The 20,111-nt window shown below is 38.5% G+C and overlaps 2 protein-coding genes and 1 long non-coding RNA gene across 4 annotated transcripts in view; all 3 read left to right on the top strand.

Annotated features, from left to right (window-relative positions):
- LOC117994799 (protein KTI12 homolog) overlaps positions 1 to 20,111 on the top strand; it is a 239,271-nt gene that overhangs the window by 169,891 nt on the left and 49,269 nt on the right. The window lies entirely within an intron of this gene.
- Positions 1 to 20,111, top strand: part of LOC138404328 (uncharacterized) — a 201,959-nt gene that overhangs the window by 93,936 nt on the left and 87,912 nt on the right. The window lies entirely within an intron of this gene.
- Positions 1 to 20,111, top strand: part of LOC117994790 (serine protease 33) — a 46,615-nt gene that overhangs the window by 9,075 nt on the left and 17,429 nt on the right. The window contains exon 2 of one of the 2 annotated variants that reach the window (XM_069507938.1): positions 7,481 to 8,038. The exons of the other annotated variant lie outside the window; for it this stretch is intronic. Within the exon in view, the coding sequence (XP_069364039.1) occupies positions 7,481 to 8,038 (558 nt within the window). The remainder of the gene's footprint in view (positions 1 to 7,480; positions 8,039 to 20,111) is intronic. 2 annotated transcript variants of the gene reach the window in all.

Raw genomic sequence — 20,111 nt, forward strand, 5'->3', positions numbered from 1 at the left:
ACAGGGTACTTCCCGTTGACCTAGAGTCATGAAATTTGGTAGGCTTAGGGTATCTTATAGCTGACATTTGGGGAAAAATCTGAAAACCGTGAATTTAGGGTTAGATCACACAAAAAAAATTAAATTGTGGTCATAAACTAATAATTAGTATTTTCAACTTTCGAAGTGAGTGACTATATCAAGAGGGGTATCATATGAAAGGTACCTGTACATTCTAAAACAGATTTTTATGCATCATAGTTTTTGAATTATCGTGCAAAATGTCGAAAAAATACGACTGTAGTACGGAACCCTCATTGCGCGAGCCTGACTCGCACTTGACCGGTTTTTTTGTGATGTAACCACAAATTTACGGTTTTCGGATTTTTCCTTTAGTTGTGCTATAAGAGGTAACTACCTGCCAAATTTAATGATTTTAGGTCAACGGGAAGTACCCTATAGGTTGTCTTGACAGACACAAGAGACAGACAGACAGAAAGACAGTCAGACAAACACACTTTCAGGTTTATAATATTAAATATCGTAAATAATTTTAAGTAATACAGTTAAGTGTATGGCAGCCTTTATAAATACTAGTTCTTAACTTGTGGCCGTTAATTTAACTAATTATGTTAATTCACTCTTTACTTAACTTTTAATGTTAACGGAAGTTTTTAGGAGATTCGAGATAAAGTTTAACATTAAAAATTAACATAAAAACTTTTAAGTCCTAATCAACATCGTCATGATCAACCCATTGCCCGGCTCACTACAGAGCACGGGTCTCCTCTCAGAGTGAGAAGAGTTTGGCTATAGTCCACCACGCTGGCCATGTGCGGATTTTCAGACTTCACACATCTTTGAGAACATTATGAAAAGCTCTCAGATGTGCAGGTTTCCTCACGATGTTTTCCTTCACCGTTAAATCAAGTGATATTTAATTTCTTAAAACGCACGTAACTTCGAAAAGTTAGAGGTGCGTGCCCGGGATTGAACCCCCGACCTCTCGTACAATAGGGTTCAGTAAATCAGTACCTCGAAAGGAAAAAAGGAACCGTGATAGGATCACTTTGTTGTCTGTCTGTCTGTCCGTCTGTCTGTCGTGTCTGGGAAGAAAACCTATAGGGTACTTCTCGTTGACCTAGAATCATGAAATTTGGCAGGTAGGTAGGTCTTATACCACAAGTAAAGGAAAAAAATCGAAAACCGTGAACTTGACAACAAACAAAATAACAACAAAAATAAATGTGTTCACGCAACGTTAACTTACCTACTAAATCTAAATATATAAAATGAAAAGGTGACTGACTGACTGACTGACTGACTGACTGACTGACTGACTGACTGATCTATCAGCGCACAGCTCAAACTACTGGACGGATCGGGCTGAATTTTGGCATGCAGATAGCTATTATGACGTAGGCATCCGCTAAGAAAGGATTTTTGGAAATTCAACCCCTAAGTTGGTAAAATTGAAGGTTGAAGTTTGCGTAGTCCACGTGGACGAAGTCGCGGGTATAAGCTAGTCACATATAAACGCAGTTCATCATTAACTTGCAGTGCTAGGTATACTTATCTTATTACGATGGTACGGAATACTTCGTGTGCGAGTCTGACTCGCACTTGACCGATTCTTTTCTACTTGCGTGCCCTGCCTATTGCCACTTCGCAAACCTCTGAGCTGAGCTATATCAGTTACTCTCGTTCTCTTACAAATCTCCTAATTTCCTCATTCATCACGTAGAGAAACTCCGCACAAAGCTCTCTCCATTGCCCGCTGAGTGACTCTGAGCTTTCTTATGAGGCCCATAGTTAGCGACCATGTCTCGGATTTACAATATTAGTATAGATTTTCCTCATGACAAAAAACCTACATTAAACATGACGATTATTTACTCAGTGACGACTTTATGAGTCAAGGGGTCAAATCAACAGAAATGCATTCACAATTGACGAGTTACTCAACGCTTCACGTAAGTTAGCGTTATGTCATCGCCAAATGTCACGAATACCAACGTTGTATAACAACAATATGACCAGCAAATCTAGTTGGTGCTAGGAAACAAATGTTTGTGTATTTGGCCAATGTTCCAGGAAGTGGGTCAACAATGTGGGCAGTTCTTTTGCGCACAATCTCTTAACCAAAGTGCGAGTCAGAGTCGCACACCGAGGGTTCCATATAACGTCGTATTTTTTACGAACTATGTGCCCTGCCCATTGCCACTTCAGCTTCGCAACCCGTTGAGCTATGTCGATTACTCTAGTTCTCCTATGGATCTCCTCATTTCTGATTTGATCACGTAGAGAAACTCCGCACATAGCTCTCTCCATCGCCCGCTGAGTGACTCTGAGCTTTCTTATGAGGCCCATACATTGATTTAATGGGCCCATAGTTTATAATAAAGTAATAATATTTATCAAATTCAAAAGTAGGCAAATACACAATTGGACGGTCGTAAAGTGTGATATAATTTTGTCGAATAGTCGGGTATTAAGTTTTCAAGGTCGTCCAGCATCAGATTTATGTTTATGTTACACGAGCGTGGGTGTGTAAAAGTTCCCTCCCCGATTGCCATCTCAACCTGTCACGTACAGTAAGTAGCTAGCAAGAACTATTGTCGCCCTTCATAGTGAGATTTCGGCTTTGTAGAGCGTTGACCCAGACTCATACCTATGTGACGTTTTGTCAGAGACAACGCTCTACGAAACCGCTATCTCTTTCTAAAGGTCGATATACAATATTTCCTGCCGGCGTACTTACTGTACTTATACTTACAAATAGGATGAGACGTCATAGGATGAATACGGAACAACCCGAATTTTTGAATGTTTTTAGGGTTCCTTACCTCAAAAGGAAAAACGGAACCCTTATAGGATCACTTTGTTCTGTCTGTCTGTCCGTCTGTCTGTCAAGAAACCTACAGGGTACTTCCGTTGACCTAGAATCATGAAATTTGGCAGGTAGGTAGACCTTATAGCTGACATTTGGGGAAAAATCTGAAAACCGCGAATTTAGGGTTAGATCACACAAAAAAAATTAAATTGTGGTCATGAACTAATAATTAGTATTTTCAACTTTCCAAGTGAGTGACTATATCAAGTGGGGTATCATATGAAAGGTCTTCTCACCTGTACATTCTAAAACTGATTTTTATTTATTTTTATGCATCATAGTTTTTGAATCATCGTGCAAAATGACGAAAAAATACGACTGTAATACGGAACCCTCATTGCGCGAGCCTGACTCGCACTTGGCCGGTTTTATTTGAAAACATGTTTGCGATTGGTTGGCCACTCAAGACACTTTTTGGCCGCGTGTACTGTAGTTTAAATTCCACGGGCACGCACATACCAAGTCGGGTTTTAGTTTTTCAATGTCGTTCAGCTTCCGCCCTACCCTACCGCGGTTGTTTGACAGCTACAATGTCACGATCGCAATCATCTCTGATTGGTTAAAGCTCGCTCACTATTGGCTACAATGCGTTGTTGCAACAAGAAATGCACAAATTCAGCCAATCAGAACAATTGAGATTGTAATAATGATTGATACAGGTTTTAGACAATCCCCCTACTGATATACAACGTGACGTTTATGTACAAAAAGAATAACAATAAGGTAACGCAATAATTTCTACGCCTCACGACCGTGGGAGTGTAAAAGTAGTCGGCAGTTTCACTGATGGGCGCGCAAAAACACAGATACAGCCTGGGAACACGGGTTGTATAGCACGAAAGTGTCATTGTGGTTGGAGTTATTTGACAGTTCACGCGATTGCAACGAAATCGGGTTAGAGAGGTTACGCACTCATCCGGTCCGAATCCGTGAAACTACGTTCCCAGATACGCCTTTTGTGCACTCGTTCGTTTCCGTGATTTTTCGAAATGGCTGTCATACAAATACGTAGTCATCTAAATCCATACTAATATTATAAATACGAAAGTGTGTCTGTCTGTCTGTCAGCTAGCTTTTCACGACTCAACCGTTCAACCGATTTTGACGAAATTTAGTACAGAGATAGCTTCCATCCCGGGGAAGGACATAGGATACTTTTTATCCCGGGAAATTTAAGAGTTCCCACAGGATTTTTAAAAAGCTAAATCCACGCGGACGAAGTCGCGGGCATCATCTAGTAATATATAAAATTCAAAGTCCTGACTGACTGACTGACTTATATATCAACGCTCAGTCTAAAGTTCTAAACCACTGGTCCTAGTGACATGAAATTTGGAGGGTGTGTTCTTTCTAAAGAGTGGGTATCCACTAAGAAAGGATTTTTCGAAATTCCACCCCTAAGGGTGTTGAATAGGGGATGAAAGTTTGTATGAAAGTTAAAATTAATGTATCAAGTCACATATAGATGGCGCGTTCCTTTTTTGTGATTTTATATTTTTGTAATAATTGTAACTGTTTGTTTCCATAAAAATAAATAAATTAAAAATTAACATTACAAATTGTCAAACCATCGCCGTCTCACTACTAAACACGTGTCTCCCCTCAAAACGAGAAGGGGTTGGCTAATAGTCTACCACACTGGCTAAGTGCGGATTGGCAAACTACCCTTCCGTATAGTCGACTGAAAAGGAAAACCTACGCATAATTTGTTTGTTTGTTGCTCACTCGACTGTTACTGTTGCTATGCCTACTACGACATACACTCGATGACAGACTCGATGATGTTTTACAGCACAATACAAATAATGTTGTTATTGTATAAGGCTAGGGCCACACCTGCGTGTCACGAACGCGGGATACGAGACTTGGTGCGGGAGCGTCCGTGACGCGAATCTATAGTACTCGACAGGTAGAGGGGGACGCCTGGTGCACGGGTGCTGCGCAGGGCGTTCCCTCCCCGATTGCAATCTCATCCTGTCACGGACTATACCGGGTGTAATCAGAACGCTAGCAAAAACTTTGCGTTATTGTTATTCTACCTAAACACAATCCAATACCAATAACCATTTGCCTCATATAGTTTTAGTGATTAAGTATTTTTCAAACCCGCAATGCATAGCGTGCAAAACTCGGGCCTATGTGTCCCGCCTGTGACGCGGCATTGACTTCGAGTGGCCAACTTACGCAACGTTCGTTGAGCTCTAGCGTCAGCCAGGTGTTTTATTTGCAATATATTGTAAACTTTTACAAAATTATAGGATTTTAAATATTTTTTCACGTAACTATGCCCAACAAAAAAAGCTAAGCTATGACAAAGACAAAAAACTGTGTTTTTGTTTTTATCACTCTTCAGAGCTTTTCTATACACCTAGCTTGCTCTAACAAGGTATTATTATTTCGATGCCAAGTCTCCTTGATTCTTAGTCTGAGATTCAAACAAGAACAAAGGGGACACTTCACGGCAACGTTAGTTCCGATTTTCGACACGCGCCATAAGAGCCTTTTCGCACTGTAGTCGCGTATGTATACATGGCGCCATTAAATATCGTGTGAGGCGAGCGCCGCGCGTGCGGTCGATGTTCCCCGCTTCATTTCGTAGTCGTTTTGGTCGCGCAGGTCTGGATGATGCTTTATGTTGTAATAATTGTATAATATTAAGCGGTATTGGCACGTGAAAGTAACACGGAGCCATCGCGGAGCATCAGCAAAACAAGACCCTATTTTGTAATATGTATCAGTTTCCTTATTATAAATGCGAAAGTTTGTTTGTTTGACTGGCGACCCGCCCTGGTTTTGCACGGGTAGCTTATTACAACTTTCGTAGGGATCTCTATTTTTTTTTAAATAAAATATAGGCTATGTCACTCAGGAATAATGTAGATTTCTAGTGGTAAAAGAATTTTCAAAATGGGTTCAGTAATTCCAGAGATCCCTACAAACAAACTTACAAACTTTACGTCTTTATAATATTAGTATAGATATAAAGCTGACTGACTGACTGATCTATCAACGCACGTAAGTCTTCTTTGAAGTTCTCCATGATAGGCAAACTAGAAACAAAAATAAGCTCGCTACTCCTGCGCTCCGCCTCTGGAAGGTGCGAAAGTCATTTGTGGGAATGAGTGTAATATTTTATAATAAAACTCCACAAGCAATTTTAGACTTGCAAGTCACAAGTTTAAAAAATGTGTTAAAAGTATGCTCCTAAAAAAAGCATATTATACAGTCGCAGACTATGTAAACGATAAAAAAGCTTGGATTTGACTCGCTCCAGCAATGCACGGGGCTGCAATGGCTTGTATAGTACGGTATAATAACATTGTAAATTGAAAAATTAAAAAGAGCAACCGCCGAGTTTCTTGCTGGTTCTTCTCGGTAGGAACGGCATTCCGAACCAGTGGTAAATTAAAACTACCTGACTATTCATAAGCACTTTTTAAAAGTTTACATGAATAAAAAACATTCTATTCTATTCTATTATTTGCTGACCGTGCGGCCCACTTAGAGTCCGAGAAAAGTAGGTAGCGAATGTTGATTGCGTAACCCATTTAGACACCAGTCTCTATACAGGGTGTAACCAGAACGCTGGCAAAAACGAAGACAGGTGATAGTATTGATGGTTACTGATATAATACCACAAAAAGTGCGAGTCAAGCTCGCGCAACGAGGGTTCCGTACTACTGTTCTATTTTTTCAACATTTTGCACGATAAATCAAAAACTATGATTCATAAAAATAAATAAAAATCTGTTTTAGAATCCACAGGTGAAGCCCTTTCATATGATACCCCACTTGATATAGTTATCTTACTTCGAAAATTGAAAATACTAATTATTAGTTTATGACCACAATTTAATTTTTTTTGTGTGATGTGACCACAAATTCACAGTTTTCAGATTTTTCCCCTAAAGCCAGCTATAAGACCCACCTACCTGCAAAATTTCATGATTCTAGGTCAACGGGAAGTACCCTGTAGGTTTCTTGACCGACAGACAGACAGACAACAAAGTGATCCTATAAGGGTTCCGTGTTTCCGTTTGAGGTACGGAACCCTAAAAAACGTGAAAATTAATATAGATAATAAAATCGTATAATTTTATTAAAAGTTTGCGATATCGGGGTTTCGTGTATTACAGCTAATCTCTAATCTGTAATTATTGTAAAAATGTTTCATGCTTAATAACTCTATACATATTTAACACAACTTTATCTACAGTAGCCGACAGGAAATATTGTACATCGACCTTTAGAAAGAGATTTTGACTTCGTAGAGCGTTGTCTCTGTCACTCATACCTACAGTACAAGACTCTTTTGGCACTTGAATAACATTGACAGGGGGGCGTTAGCTGTAGAACAAAGGCTTAGACTATTCAAACAAGAACAAAGGGGACACTTTACGGCAACGTTAGTTCTGATTTTAGCCACGCGCCAAAAGAGCCTTGTCGCACTGTATGTGACGTTTTGTCGGTCGCAACAACAGAGACAACGCTGTACGGTTACCGCTATCTCTTTCTAAAGGTCGATGAACAATATTTCCTTCCGGGTACCTATTGTATCTTTTCTTATTTCCCTCTTATGTAAATATTCTTTTTTTTTTATTCATACAGATGCCACCGACCCACATCGAGCTCGAAACGAAATCAAACGAAACGGACTCATAAATAAGAGATACCAACATTACAAACTAAAAAAACCTATGTTCATACAAACAGAGGTATACATAAAAAGAAATGCGTACGAGTATCCGAACGCAACTCACGAATCAGTGTTGCCAGCATTCAAACCGATTTCCGATGCACAGATTAAAAAAATCAACGAAATAATCAAAGAACTAAGTACAAATAGACTGAACAGTACAAACGGGAAGAGAAAAGGAAGAGTCATAGATACAGTACAAAATATAGAAATGCCAAAGATTGAGCCTACAAAGATATATGAGAATGATAAGAAAGATGTAGATAATAATTGTTCCCAAGGGGGGACATGTGAATTTTTTATTTATTGCTGGATGGTTGGAGGTCTTCTCGATGGTTCTTGCGGAAGCTTACTCAAAAGCTGCTGTCATAGAGTTGCGAAAGCAGGTTTGCTCGGTGTCCAAGACTTCAATAGTATCGAATATACACCGAACGAAGGCATTAGCTATGGCCCCGTTATAAACGATGAAAGTAAGTGTTCAAGAGTTCTATCACACCGTTGCGTAACACAGTAGCTTAATAATCGATTCGTGGTTAGTTACGAATATTGGATATAATTTAATATTCAATGGTAGCAATTTAATTTCGTCGGCCTTTTAGTAGAAATTAGATGATGCCCGCGACTTCGCTCGCGTGGATTTAGGTATCAAAAATCCCATGAAAACTCTTTAATTTTCCGGGATTAAAAGTAGGTTATGTCGTCGGGATGTAAGCTAACTTTGTGTCAAATTTCATCAAAATCAACGGACAGACATACTTTCGTATTTGTAATGGATAGTATAGGTAAATTAAAATTTTGAATTTATTATCACAATTTTTTTTAAATTTCTATTAAAATATTTGACATGCTTCATAGACTTTTTTCCATTATAAGTTAGCCCTTGACTGCAATCCCACCTGGCGTTAAGTGATGATACAGTCTAAAAATATGGCAGCGGGCTAACTTGGTAGAGATAATTGGAGAGGCCGTTTTTATTAAATCCATACCCCTTGTCGGTTTCTATACATCATCGTACCGGAACGCTAACACGGCTTTGCCGGTAGGGTGGTAACTAGCTCTGCCACTGAGTTGCAAAAATTGTAGTCAATAAGTTGATATATTGTGGTCTAAAATTGCGAATCAATTTCCGAATTGACTTATTTGGCAGTCGAACTTAAATATTAAGTGAATGTTTTGTTTTTTATTTAGCTTATTTTATTTAACTTGATACTTATTTTTACATATATTATTTTGTTTTTTTAAATCACAGATAATAATTAAAGTATTACGTCACGGTGTGAATAGAATTCCGAAAAGAAAACAGATTAAAAAACTAACTGAGCTCAGATGTGGTCGTGTGGCAAGACATAGGTAGTTCTCGAATGTTCTAGATTTTTCCAGGTATGTCTAGATCCAGTGACGTCATCAGGTATTCATTGTAAATTGTAATTGTAAATACATATTATATTATATGTTCTATATCTTTCTAAGCTCTTGTCTAACTATGTCTTGCTTCCTCACATCTATGTATTTATTATATTATACTAATATAATTAATTAACCTTATACACTATAACCACTTTTATAAGTTGCCAATGTACCTGCGCAGAAAACTTATTTTTGAATGGCGCGAGAATATCTCAGCCAATCATAGCGCGCGTCCGTCCGCTATTGGTTGTTGAATACGCGCCATGTTTTGTACGCGCGAATTATGAGCGATACAGCACGAGTCTCTGTTGTTGTTGTGTTTAAAACCTTAACATGAAGTAATAAGGTCTGTTTTTCATTGGTGTACATTCGGTTTTATTCGGCTTATTAGTGGGAGGTCCTGGGTTCGATTCCTGGCAGGGGTTTGGAATTTTATAATTTCTAAATTTCTGGTCTGGTCTGGTGGAAGGCTTCGGCCGTGGCTAGTTACCACCCTAACGGCACAGCCGTGCTGCCAAACGATTTAGCGTTCCGGTACGATGCCGTATGGAAACCAAAAGGGGCATGGGTTTAATGAAAATTGCCATACACCTTCCAGGTTCCATCCCTCTTAGACTGCATCATCACTTACCACCAGGTGAGATTGCAGTCAAGGGCTAACTTGTATCGGAAAAACCTAAAGTATCAGAAACCGTTATGGTTCATTTTGAATGGTACCAATTGGTTCCATGTAAGAGTATATTGTGGCCATCGATATGAAATGTTCCACTAGATGGGGCGCTTCATAGTAAGTTAACAACATGTTCCAAAGAACATCGGTGCAGTGGCACTCTTATCAATACGGTATTTGACAACTAGTTAAATCAGTAGGTAACTTTTTATCAAACGCCAAAACGCGCGCTTAGTAGGTATGCGAGATTCTATGAAATACTAGAATGTGACGTCACATCATAATGACACTTTTTTTAAAGTTTAATCGATAATTTAAAAGGACGTGGATTTTACTTATTTTGGAAGACCCTATATTTAATAGAGAAAGAGAAATAAAAAATACATTATTTAAATCCTTGGTGGCAAGTTATTAATTCCAATTAAGTATAGGCGGCTACAGCATACAGCAGCGGCAAATTTAGATGAATAAGTCTTACAAAAGAATTTAGAATTAACAACATAGTGTGTAAGAAACACCTTATTCTTTGGGTTGTTTTTTTACAATTTATTGTTTTGTTACAAGTTCCCTAATTGTCGTGAGCCGTGTCGATGTTCGTTGGAACATGTTGTTGCAATGAAACGCCGTATCTTGGTATCGCAGACTGTGGGTGTATGGAACGGTTCCGCGATCGTCATGCGCCGGCGCCAGCGAAAGTAGTTACGCAACCCACAGCTGAGCGAGATGCTAATCTGTTGTTGTTGTTTTTTTTATTACCACTAATTATGTCCTTTTGGACTCGTATGGTGTTGAGTTTGCGCATTACTATAATATTACCTTTTTAAGGATCAAAGAGTATAAGTCCCGCAAATTACTAATGCACGTGGCCGCCATTTCAGAGACGTCAGCACTAGACTAAAGTTGGAGCTGATGGTATATTTTTATTTCGGCTGACGTCAAAATAAGGTCATTTCGATGATAATGAGACATGGTTGCAGCGCAATAGCAATTTGCGGGACTTCTTTATTGTCGTGACCTGAGTCGATGTTCGTTGGAACATGTTGTTACAATGAGACGCCGTATTTAGTGAAACATTGGTATCGCAGACTGTGGGTGTATGAAACGGTTCCGAGATCGTCATGCGCCGGCGCCAGTGAAAGTGGTTGCGCAACCCACAGCTGAGCGAGATGATAATCTGTTGTTGTTGTTGTCGTTTTTTTATTACCACTAATTATGTCCTTTTGGACTCATATGGTGTTGAGTTTGCGCATCCCTATAATATCACATTTTAGGTTTCCGTACCTCAAAAGGAAAAACGGAACCGTTTAGTATCACTTCGTTGTCTGTCTGTCCTGTCTGTCTGTCAAGAAACCTACGGGGTACTTCCCGTTGACCTAAAATCATGAAATTTAGCAGGTAGGTAGGTCTTATAGCTGACATTCGGGGAAAAATTTGAAACCCGTGAATTTAGGGTTAGATCACACAAAAAAAATTAAATTGTGGTCATGAACTAATAATTAGTATTTTCAACTTTCGAAGTGAGATAACGATATTAAGTGTGGTATCATATGAAAGGTCTTCACCTGTACATTCTAAAACAGATTTTTATTTATTTTTATGTATCATAGTTTTTGAATTATCGTGCAATATGTCGAAAAAATATGACTGTAGTATGGAACCCTCAATGCGCGAGCCTGACTCGCACTTGGCCGGTTCTACAGAACGAAGGCTTTGCTGTTAGTTAAATGATAATCAGGTCAGGTCTTTCTTAATACTTATAAATAAAAAACAGATTTGGTACTTAAAAGGCGGATCTACTTTTAAGTTAGCCAACAGCCTTTCAAAAGTCTATCCCAATTTAGTTTTAGTCATCCATTTACACATAACAAAGATGTATTAATAAATAATTGCTCAATACAAAAACCCAAGTCAACTGGCCTACTAAACTATCTTAACGCTTTATGTTTAATGTATTTTGAGCTCTATCTCCTGAGAAATAAAGTTTAATACCAAGATAGATTCCAAGAAAGGAATAAATAAGAGAACTATTGAGTAAACGGATCTACTGATTCACGATATGTAAAAGACTATGCAATCTACTTTAGTTTTTTTTCTTTTATAAGAATACTAGCGACCCGCCCTGGCTTCGCACGGGTAGCTTATTGCAATTTTCGTAGAGATCGCATTTTTTTAAAATAAAACTTTGGTTTCTATATCTCGACTCTAGTATCATAAGGTCGGATGTGGATTTTTGCTACTTTTCAGGAGAGCCAAAACAAAAATGCTAGGGAAATCGGGTCATAATTTCTAAACTACTAGAGATACAATTTTAGTTGTTTTTGTAATATTTAACACTTAACTGTACCTATCATTAACCATTACTAGAAATACTTTATCATTAATAAATAAAATATAAACTCACAATTTCTTCGAAATGGACGATATGCGACTTTATGCTAGTAATATTTGTAACTGTGCTAAAAAATTGTGTGCATAAGTTGTAAACCGACTTTATGGCTGCAATTTTTACTATTACAAATTTTAAATCAAAGTCGGATTTTACTTAATATTTCATAATACGTCTTAACTGATTATACATAAGTAATATTCAGACAAAAGATCACAGTGGTTATCTCACAAAAATCATTTAGGAGTTTTGTGAGATAGCAACAATGTACCTATCTGATTTTTCTGAAACTGATTAGTTAGAAATACCTCAGTGGTTTCTACACGGCATCGTACCGGCAGGCCTTAAAAGACTGACATCCAGGGCCGTAAATAAATTTTTAAAAAAAGTCGTACCGGTGCGCTAAATCGCTTGGCGCACGGCTTTGCCGGTAGGGTGGTACCTAGGCACAACCGAAGCCTCCCACCAGACCAGACCAAAATTTAGAAATTATTAAATTTCAAACCCCCTGCCAGGAATCGACCCCGGGACTTCGCACACAGCGCTTACCACTGCGCCAGGGAGGTCGTCAAAATGCAGCTCGGTCCTTTCGGTAGTTCGAGCTGTGGAGTTTTTTGGAAGTCGGTTCAAAGGACTTCGATCATATAAATAGACTAGCTGACCCGCCCCGGCTTCGCTCGGGTGGAATTTAGAAAATCGAGGTGGGGATTGAATTTCCAAAAATCCTGGAACACGTATTTCTTAATTTGTGACCGAAAACCCAAATACCAATTTTCATGCAAATAACTTGAAAAATGACGGACTTTCGTACAAACTTTCATCCCCTATTTAAACCACTTAGGAGTGGAATTTCGAAAAATCCTTTCTTAGTGGATACCTATGCTTTACAAAGAACAACACCCTCAAAACTTCGTGTCTCTAAGACCAGTGGTTTAGGCTGTGCATTGATATATAAGTCAGTCAGTCAGTTAGTCAGGACTTTGAATTTTTTTTTTTTTTTAATAGATATGGCGAGCAAACGAGCAGGCGGGTCACCTGATGTTAAGTGATTACCGCCGCCCATGAACATTTGCAGCACCAAAGGAGCCGCCGATGCGTTGCCGGCCTTTTAGGAATTTGTTGGTCCGCCCCTTGAATAATTTTATATATATATAGAAGATAGATAGATAGAGCAGTGTCGATAGATGATTTCCTTGAAAGCTCAGTAGGGCGATTGTCTAAAACCTGCTTCAATCATTATTACAACCTCAATTGTTCTGATTGGCTGAATTTGTGCGATTCTTGTTGCAACAATGCATTGTGGCCAATAGTGAGCGAGCATTAACCAATCAGAGATGATTGCGATCGTGACATTGTAGCTGTCAAACAACCGCGGTAGAGCGGCACGGGCCCTACCGCGGTTGTTTGACAGCTATTGGCAGGCTCGCTCACTATTGGCCACAATGCATTGTTGCTCATTGTTGCAACAAGAATCGCACAAATTCAACCAATCAGAACAATTGAGATTGTAATTATGATTGATGCAGGTTTTAGACAATCGCCCCGCGACCTCTGACATTAAGAATCGTTATGTAGTAATAATAATTATTATCGTATAGCACAGTATAGACATAGTATTTATATACAAGTATAGTATCAGAAAGTATGTTATTACGTTACATATCTACTCGCGTGGTATTAAGTGAAGATGGAGCGGAAGGGATGTGTTTTGAGCTGCTTGTGGTATGGCCCAAGTTAAGAGCGCATATAAAACGACGACCTCCCTGGCGCAGTGGTGAGCGCTGTGGTCTTAATAGTGGGAGGTCCCGGGTTCGATTCCTGGCAGGGGTTTGGATTTTTATAATTTCTAAATTTCTGGTCTGGTCTGGTGGGAGGCTTCGGCCGTGGCTAGTTACCACCCTACCGGCAAAGCCGTGCCGCCAAGCGATTTAGCGTTCCGGTACGATGCCGTGTAGAAACCAAAGGGTGGATTTAATAAAAACTGCCATACCCCTTCCAGGTTAGCCCGCTATCATCTTAGACTGCATCATCACTTACCACCAGGTGAGATTGCAGTCAAGAGCTAACTTGTATCTGAATAAAAAAAAAAAAAAAAAGCATCGATATAAATGACAAGATAATATGGTCAAGCGAACAAAACTTTTCACGGTTTAAGAACCAAATAAATCAGCGCCACCTCTTAGATACATTAGTATCATTAGAACGACCCGTTTGAAATCCAGACGTCACTGAGATTGCATTGGTGCTAAAGCACCACTGAGTCGGTGCAATTTTGTTTGTACAATAACCCTGTCCATACGAAGGAATTTATATAAGTCAATGTAAAGTTTCTTGACAGCAACTTTCAGTTAGAAAGAAAGAAAATGATTGATCACGCAAACCACTATTTCACCCCTTAGGGGTTGAATTTTCACAATTCCTTTCTTAGCGGATGCCTACGTCATAATAGCTATCTGCATGCCAAATTTCAGCCAGATCCGTCCAGTAGTTGGAGCTGTGCGTTGATAGATCAGTCAGTCAGTCTGTCACCTTTTTCCTTTATTTATTTTTATTTAAAACTAACCAACCAAAATTAGTAGTTTTCCGTACCATTCGTAGCGCTGACCAGCGTCACGGATTGTACGGAACCCTTCGACTTCGACGCACGAGTCCAATTCGCACTTGGCCGATTTTTGTGGGCGTGTAAAAACCTAAAACCGCTAGTCGCTGCCGCTTGTGGCTGTGGCATACGGCGAGGCGATCGCACGCGGCGGCGCGTATTTCCGCGATACCCTTCCGACTCGCGTCGCCTTTCACTGCGCACTACGCATAACTTTGTATATATGTAGTTGCGTACTGTACGTCTGTTTGTTTACTGCAGCTCTACGCTACTAGATAATTAACGGGCTTTGAAGATTGGCTCACCTAGTAGTCTGCCATTTTTAGGGTTCCGTAGTAAACAAGGAACCCTTATAGTTTCGCCATGTCCGTCCGCCTGTCCGTCCGTCCGTCCGTCCTCGGTTAATCTCCGAGACTATTAGTGCTAGAAATCTGTAATTAGGCATGGGTTTATACCCAATAATATCCCATATTAATCACGCCAAAAAGTGGTGAAATAAAATTTTGATAAATATTTTTTTTAGGGTAGGGTAGGGTAGCATCGGTAAAGTGGGGATGATTTTTTTTTCTCGTCTACCCCATAGTGTGGGGTATCGTTGAATAGGTCTTTTAAAAATACTGTGGGTGTGGGAACATCATTTTTCGATTTCTAGATCCGTTTGTAAAATATGATGTTTTAAAGTACTAATTTTTAGTAGAGTCAAGTGCCCCCCCCCCCCCCTCCCCTCTATCAGCCAAATGGCCAGTATATAGGAACGTGACAAAATTCACAGCAGTAGTATATATAATAAATTTTAAAGGAAAACTATCATGGTTCACAGGTTAAGGAGTTATATCTGTTTTTCGAAGATTGTGACTACGGAACCCTACAATGCGCGTGGCCGGTTTTTTTTTTTCTAAAATAGCGGCCACCTTAAAGGGGTTAAATAGGGGTTTGAAATTTGTGGAGTCCACGCGGACGAAGTTGCGAGCATAAGCTAGTCTTATAATAAATACCTAAATGAAATACTTATTTAACCATAGAGATCATCAAACGTTTCACTTTTAGCTCTCTTTCAACCATTTATTATCTCAACACTATAATCAAAATCTTTTAAATTATATCACTTCTGTTCTTGTATTATCGCTTCTTCATTGTGAACGATCAGTGAGAAGTGTAGTATTTAGTTCACATTATCTATCGAAAGCGGTAGCGATATTAAGTACAAAGGAAATCACGATAAGTTATTTAAAAAGTGTTTTTTTTAATTAATTTCACCAATCACCAACACCTTCCATACATAAAATACCATAACACATTTAAATACAATAAACAGCATGGTTGTCAATTATTACAGGTGAAAAAAAATTTACTTATAAACTAACATGCACTAACTTAATAAATTAAGAGTAAAACAGTAGGTAAAAATAAAATAAAAATGAACAGGAATTTAAATTTAAAGAAAAATAATATATACTTAACAAAACATCCACGATTAATGGTCTCCAATTTGATTACAAATAATTTTTTTTAAATATTTAATATTATTGGTAATATTTTTAATTATAAAGAATACATATTAAGTTTAACTAATTATTAGCAAAGGAAAACTACTATTCTGGCGGTTTGGCGAGATAGAAATTGTTATAATATTACGTGTGCACTATAATAAATAAAAATAAATAAATAAATAAATAAAACACGTTCCGGCGCGGTAGCGGCTTTGACTAAGGCTGAGATCTATAGAGCGCACTTTGACTTTGCTCAGACCTAAGATTGCGTTAAAACGAGACAGATATTTTATGTGAGAGATTATAGCTCTGTCTCGTTTTACCTATGTCTTAAGTCTAAGTTAAGTCAGAGTAGGCTCTAGACCTCACCCTAGGAGCCAGCGCGTGCCAGACCTTCGTTATTTTATAAAAGCTGAAAGTTTCTCTGCGTTTTGTCCCCAACTGCACTGGTAGGAACGATCAGCGACAATGAAGTTTAGATCATGATGGCTTTGGTAGATAACAGGTAACAAAGGTGTGAAAAATCCTACGTCAAAGTATAAAGTAATTTTTTTATATTTACTTCGAAACAGTAGTTACTTGTTAAAAATCATGTCAGGCATTGCCAGACACTGAGTATCGTGGCAACCCCCTGCCAGACCAGACCAGAAATTAAGAAATTCCAAACCCCTGCCAGCAGGCCTAACATGCGCCCCGCAAGAAAATTTTGTCTACGCATTATCTCGTGTTTCTTCATACAAATAAGACGAGTAAATGCGTAGACAAAATTTTCTCGTGGTGCGCATGTTAGCCTAACAGGAATCGAACCCGAGACCTCCCACTAATGATACCACAGTGCTTACCACTGCGCCAGGGAGGTTGTCATAAGGTAGTAAGGGTAGTGAGGCCCCTGTGCTCAGTAGTTGCCGACGATAGGTTGTGATAAGATGATGCTGACCTATTTCCGCTTGCCGCTCCGCTACCTTTAACATGACCGAAGCCTCCCAACTTTGGCATACAATAGAATAGGCGTGCTTGTATAGAAAATTGTATTAGAAATTATAATTAACATTTTTTTTATAAAATTTATCGCTGTATTGTTTATTACGAAACAAAATGTACCCAATAGGATGTTACCCAATAGGATCCACAAATATCTAAATATACATCATCATCCGCGTGGACTACACAAATTTCAAACCCCTATTTCACCCCCTTAGGGGTTGAATTTTCAAAAATCCTTTCTTAGCGGATGCCTACGTTATGATAGCTATCTGCATGCCAAATTTCAGCCCGATCCGTCCAGTAGTTTGAGCTGTGCGTTGCTGTGTGGTGAGTTAGTCAGTCACCTTTTCCTTTTATTAGGGTTCCGTACCTCAAAAGGAAAAACGGAACCCTTATTTTATTAGGATCACTTTTTTGTCTGTCTGTCTGTCAAGAAACCTACAGGGTACTTCCCGTTGACCTAGAATCATGAAATTTTGCAGGTAGGTCTTATAGCTGGCATTAGGGGAAAAATCTGAAAACCGCGAATTTAGGGTTAGATCACACAAAAAAAATTAAACTGTAGTCATGAACTAATAATTAATATTTTCAATATTCGAAGTAAGATAACTATATCAAGTGGGGTATCATATGAAAGGGCTTTACTTGTGAATTCTAAAACAGATTTTTATTTATTTTTATGCATCATAATTTTTGAATTATTGTTCAAAATGTCGAAAAAATACGACTGTAGTACGGAACCCTCGGTGTGCGAGCCTGACTCGCACTTGGCCGGTTATATATTTAGATAGATTCGTTTGCGCCGGGTCTGTGTTTTTTTCCAAAGTTGGCAATACGCGTTAAACAGTACAATCTTGACGGATTTGCATAAAATAGAATAGAATAGAATAGAATGTTTTTTTATTCATGTAAACTTTTTAAAAGTGCTTATGAATAGTCAGGTAGTTTTAATTTACCACTGGTTCGGAATGCCGTTCCTACCGAGAAGAACCAGCAAGAAACTCATTACTAATATCCGTTTATATGACAAAATAGTCGGATCTCTACTTTATCATTGCTAGTCATGTACTTGTTACATAATAAGGCCATGTAAGTACGAAGCCAGTCGAGGTATTATAATAAGTGTAGTGACATACATATAGTTAATATTAATGTATTCTATGCATTTAGTGTCCTTGATAATAAACGACCTTGAAAGCACTACCCATATTATAAATGCGAAAGTGTGTTTGTTCGTTAGTTTATCCTTCAATCACGTCGCAACGGATCGACGTCATTTTTAGGCAAAAAACCGACCAAGTGCGAGTCAGGCTCGCGCAACGAGGGTTCCGTAATACAGTCGTATTTTTTCGACATTTTGCACGATAAATCAAAAACTTTGATTCATAAAAATAAATAAAAATCTGTTTTAGAATCCACAGGTGAAGCCTTTTCATATGATACCCCACTTGATATAGTTATCTAACTTTGATAATTGAAAATACTAATTATTAGTTCATGACCACAGTTTAATTTTTTTTTTGAGTGATGCAACCACAAATTCACAGTTTTTAGATTTTACCCCTATTTTCTGCTATAAGACCTACCTACCTGCCAAATTTCATAATTCTAGGTCAACGGGAAGTACCCTGTAGGAATCTTGAAAGACCTGCCAAATTTCATGATTCTAGGTCATAACGTAAGCTATAAGACCTGCCAAATTTCATGATTCTAGGTCAACGGGAAGTACCCTGTAGGTTTCTGGACAGACCGACAGACAGACAGACAGACAACAAAGTGATAAGGGTTCCATTTTTTCTTTTGAGGTACGGAACCCTAAAAAGTCACATAGTAAAAGGATAAACACTATCGACCACCCAGTTTCCGGTCACCGCTGACATAATACATTACCTACAAAAATTTGAATAAGTCGGTCAAGCTACATCCACTTTCTACTGGCACATGACATAATATGCGCGGTTACTTAACACTTTGTATACATTGAGCGTGCGTAAACAAGCAATGTATGTCACTTGGTATGGAGAATGAATATTTAATCGGTTTTTGTGCTAATTAACTTAATTTATTTATATGTCGTGGTATGGGGAATGAATATTTAATCGGTTTTTGTGCTAATTAACTTAATGTATTCTCGTTTAATTGGGGTAGTCGTTGACTTTAAATTGCGTGCTTTGTAAAGTGGAATGGAAAGTACCTAATTTAAGTCCTTACTAAGTAGTTAATTTAGGAACTTTAGTTCATTTTTTGGGTCTGGGTTGTAGCCCAAGGGAACATTGATCGTGCGTAAACAAGCAATGTATATCACTTGGTATGGCGAATGAATATTTAATCGGTTTTCGTGCTAATTAACTTAATGTATTGTCGTTTAATTGGGGTAGTCATTGTCTTTGAATTGCGTGCTTTAATTTAATTTAATTTAAAATAACTTTATTGTTACTAGAATTACAGAGAGTAAGAATACAGGATACACCTAAAAAACAAAGGGCGCGCGCGACCTTATCACTATAGTGCTTTGTGTAAAAGTGGAAAGGAAAGTTCTTACTTAAATTTAGGAACTTTAGGTCATTTTTTGACTCTGGGTTATAATTCTTTTGAGCCTAAAAACTCCAGTTTTTAGTGGCACATTATATAATATGCGCGGTTACTTAACACTTTGAGCGTGCGTAAACAAGCAATGTATGTCGGAGAATGAATATTTAATCGGTTTTTGTGCTAATTAACTTAATTTATTTATATGTCGTGGTATGGGGAATGAATGTTTAATCGGTTTTTGTGCAAATTAACTTAATGTATTCTCGTTTAATTGGGGTAGTCGTTGACTTTAAATTGCGTGCTTTGTGTAAAAGTGGGAAGGAAAGTAAAATATCATCATCGTGATCAACCCATCGCCGGCTCACTACAGAGAACGGGTCTCCTCTCAGAATGAGAAGGGTTTGGCCATAGTCTACCACGCCATGTGAAGATTGGTACACTTCACACACCTTTGAGAACATTATGGAGAACTCTC

This window comes from Maniola hyperantus, chromosome 27 (genome assembly GCF_902806685.2).
Source record: "Maniola hyperantus chromosome 27, iAphHyp1.2, whole genome shotgun sequence".
Taxonomy (NCBI): domain Eukaryota; kingdom Metazoa; phylum Arthropoda; class Insecta; order Lepidoptera; family Nymphalidae; genus Maniola; species Maniola hyperantus.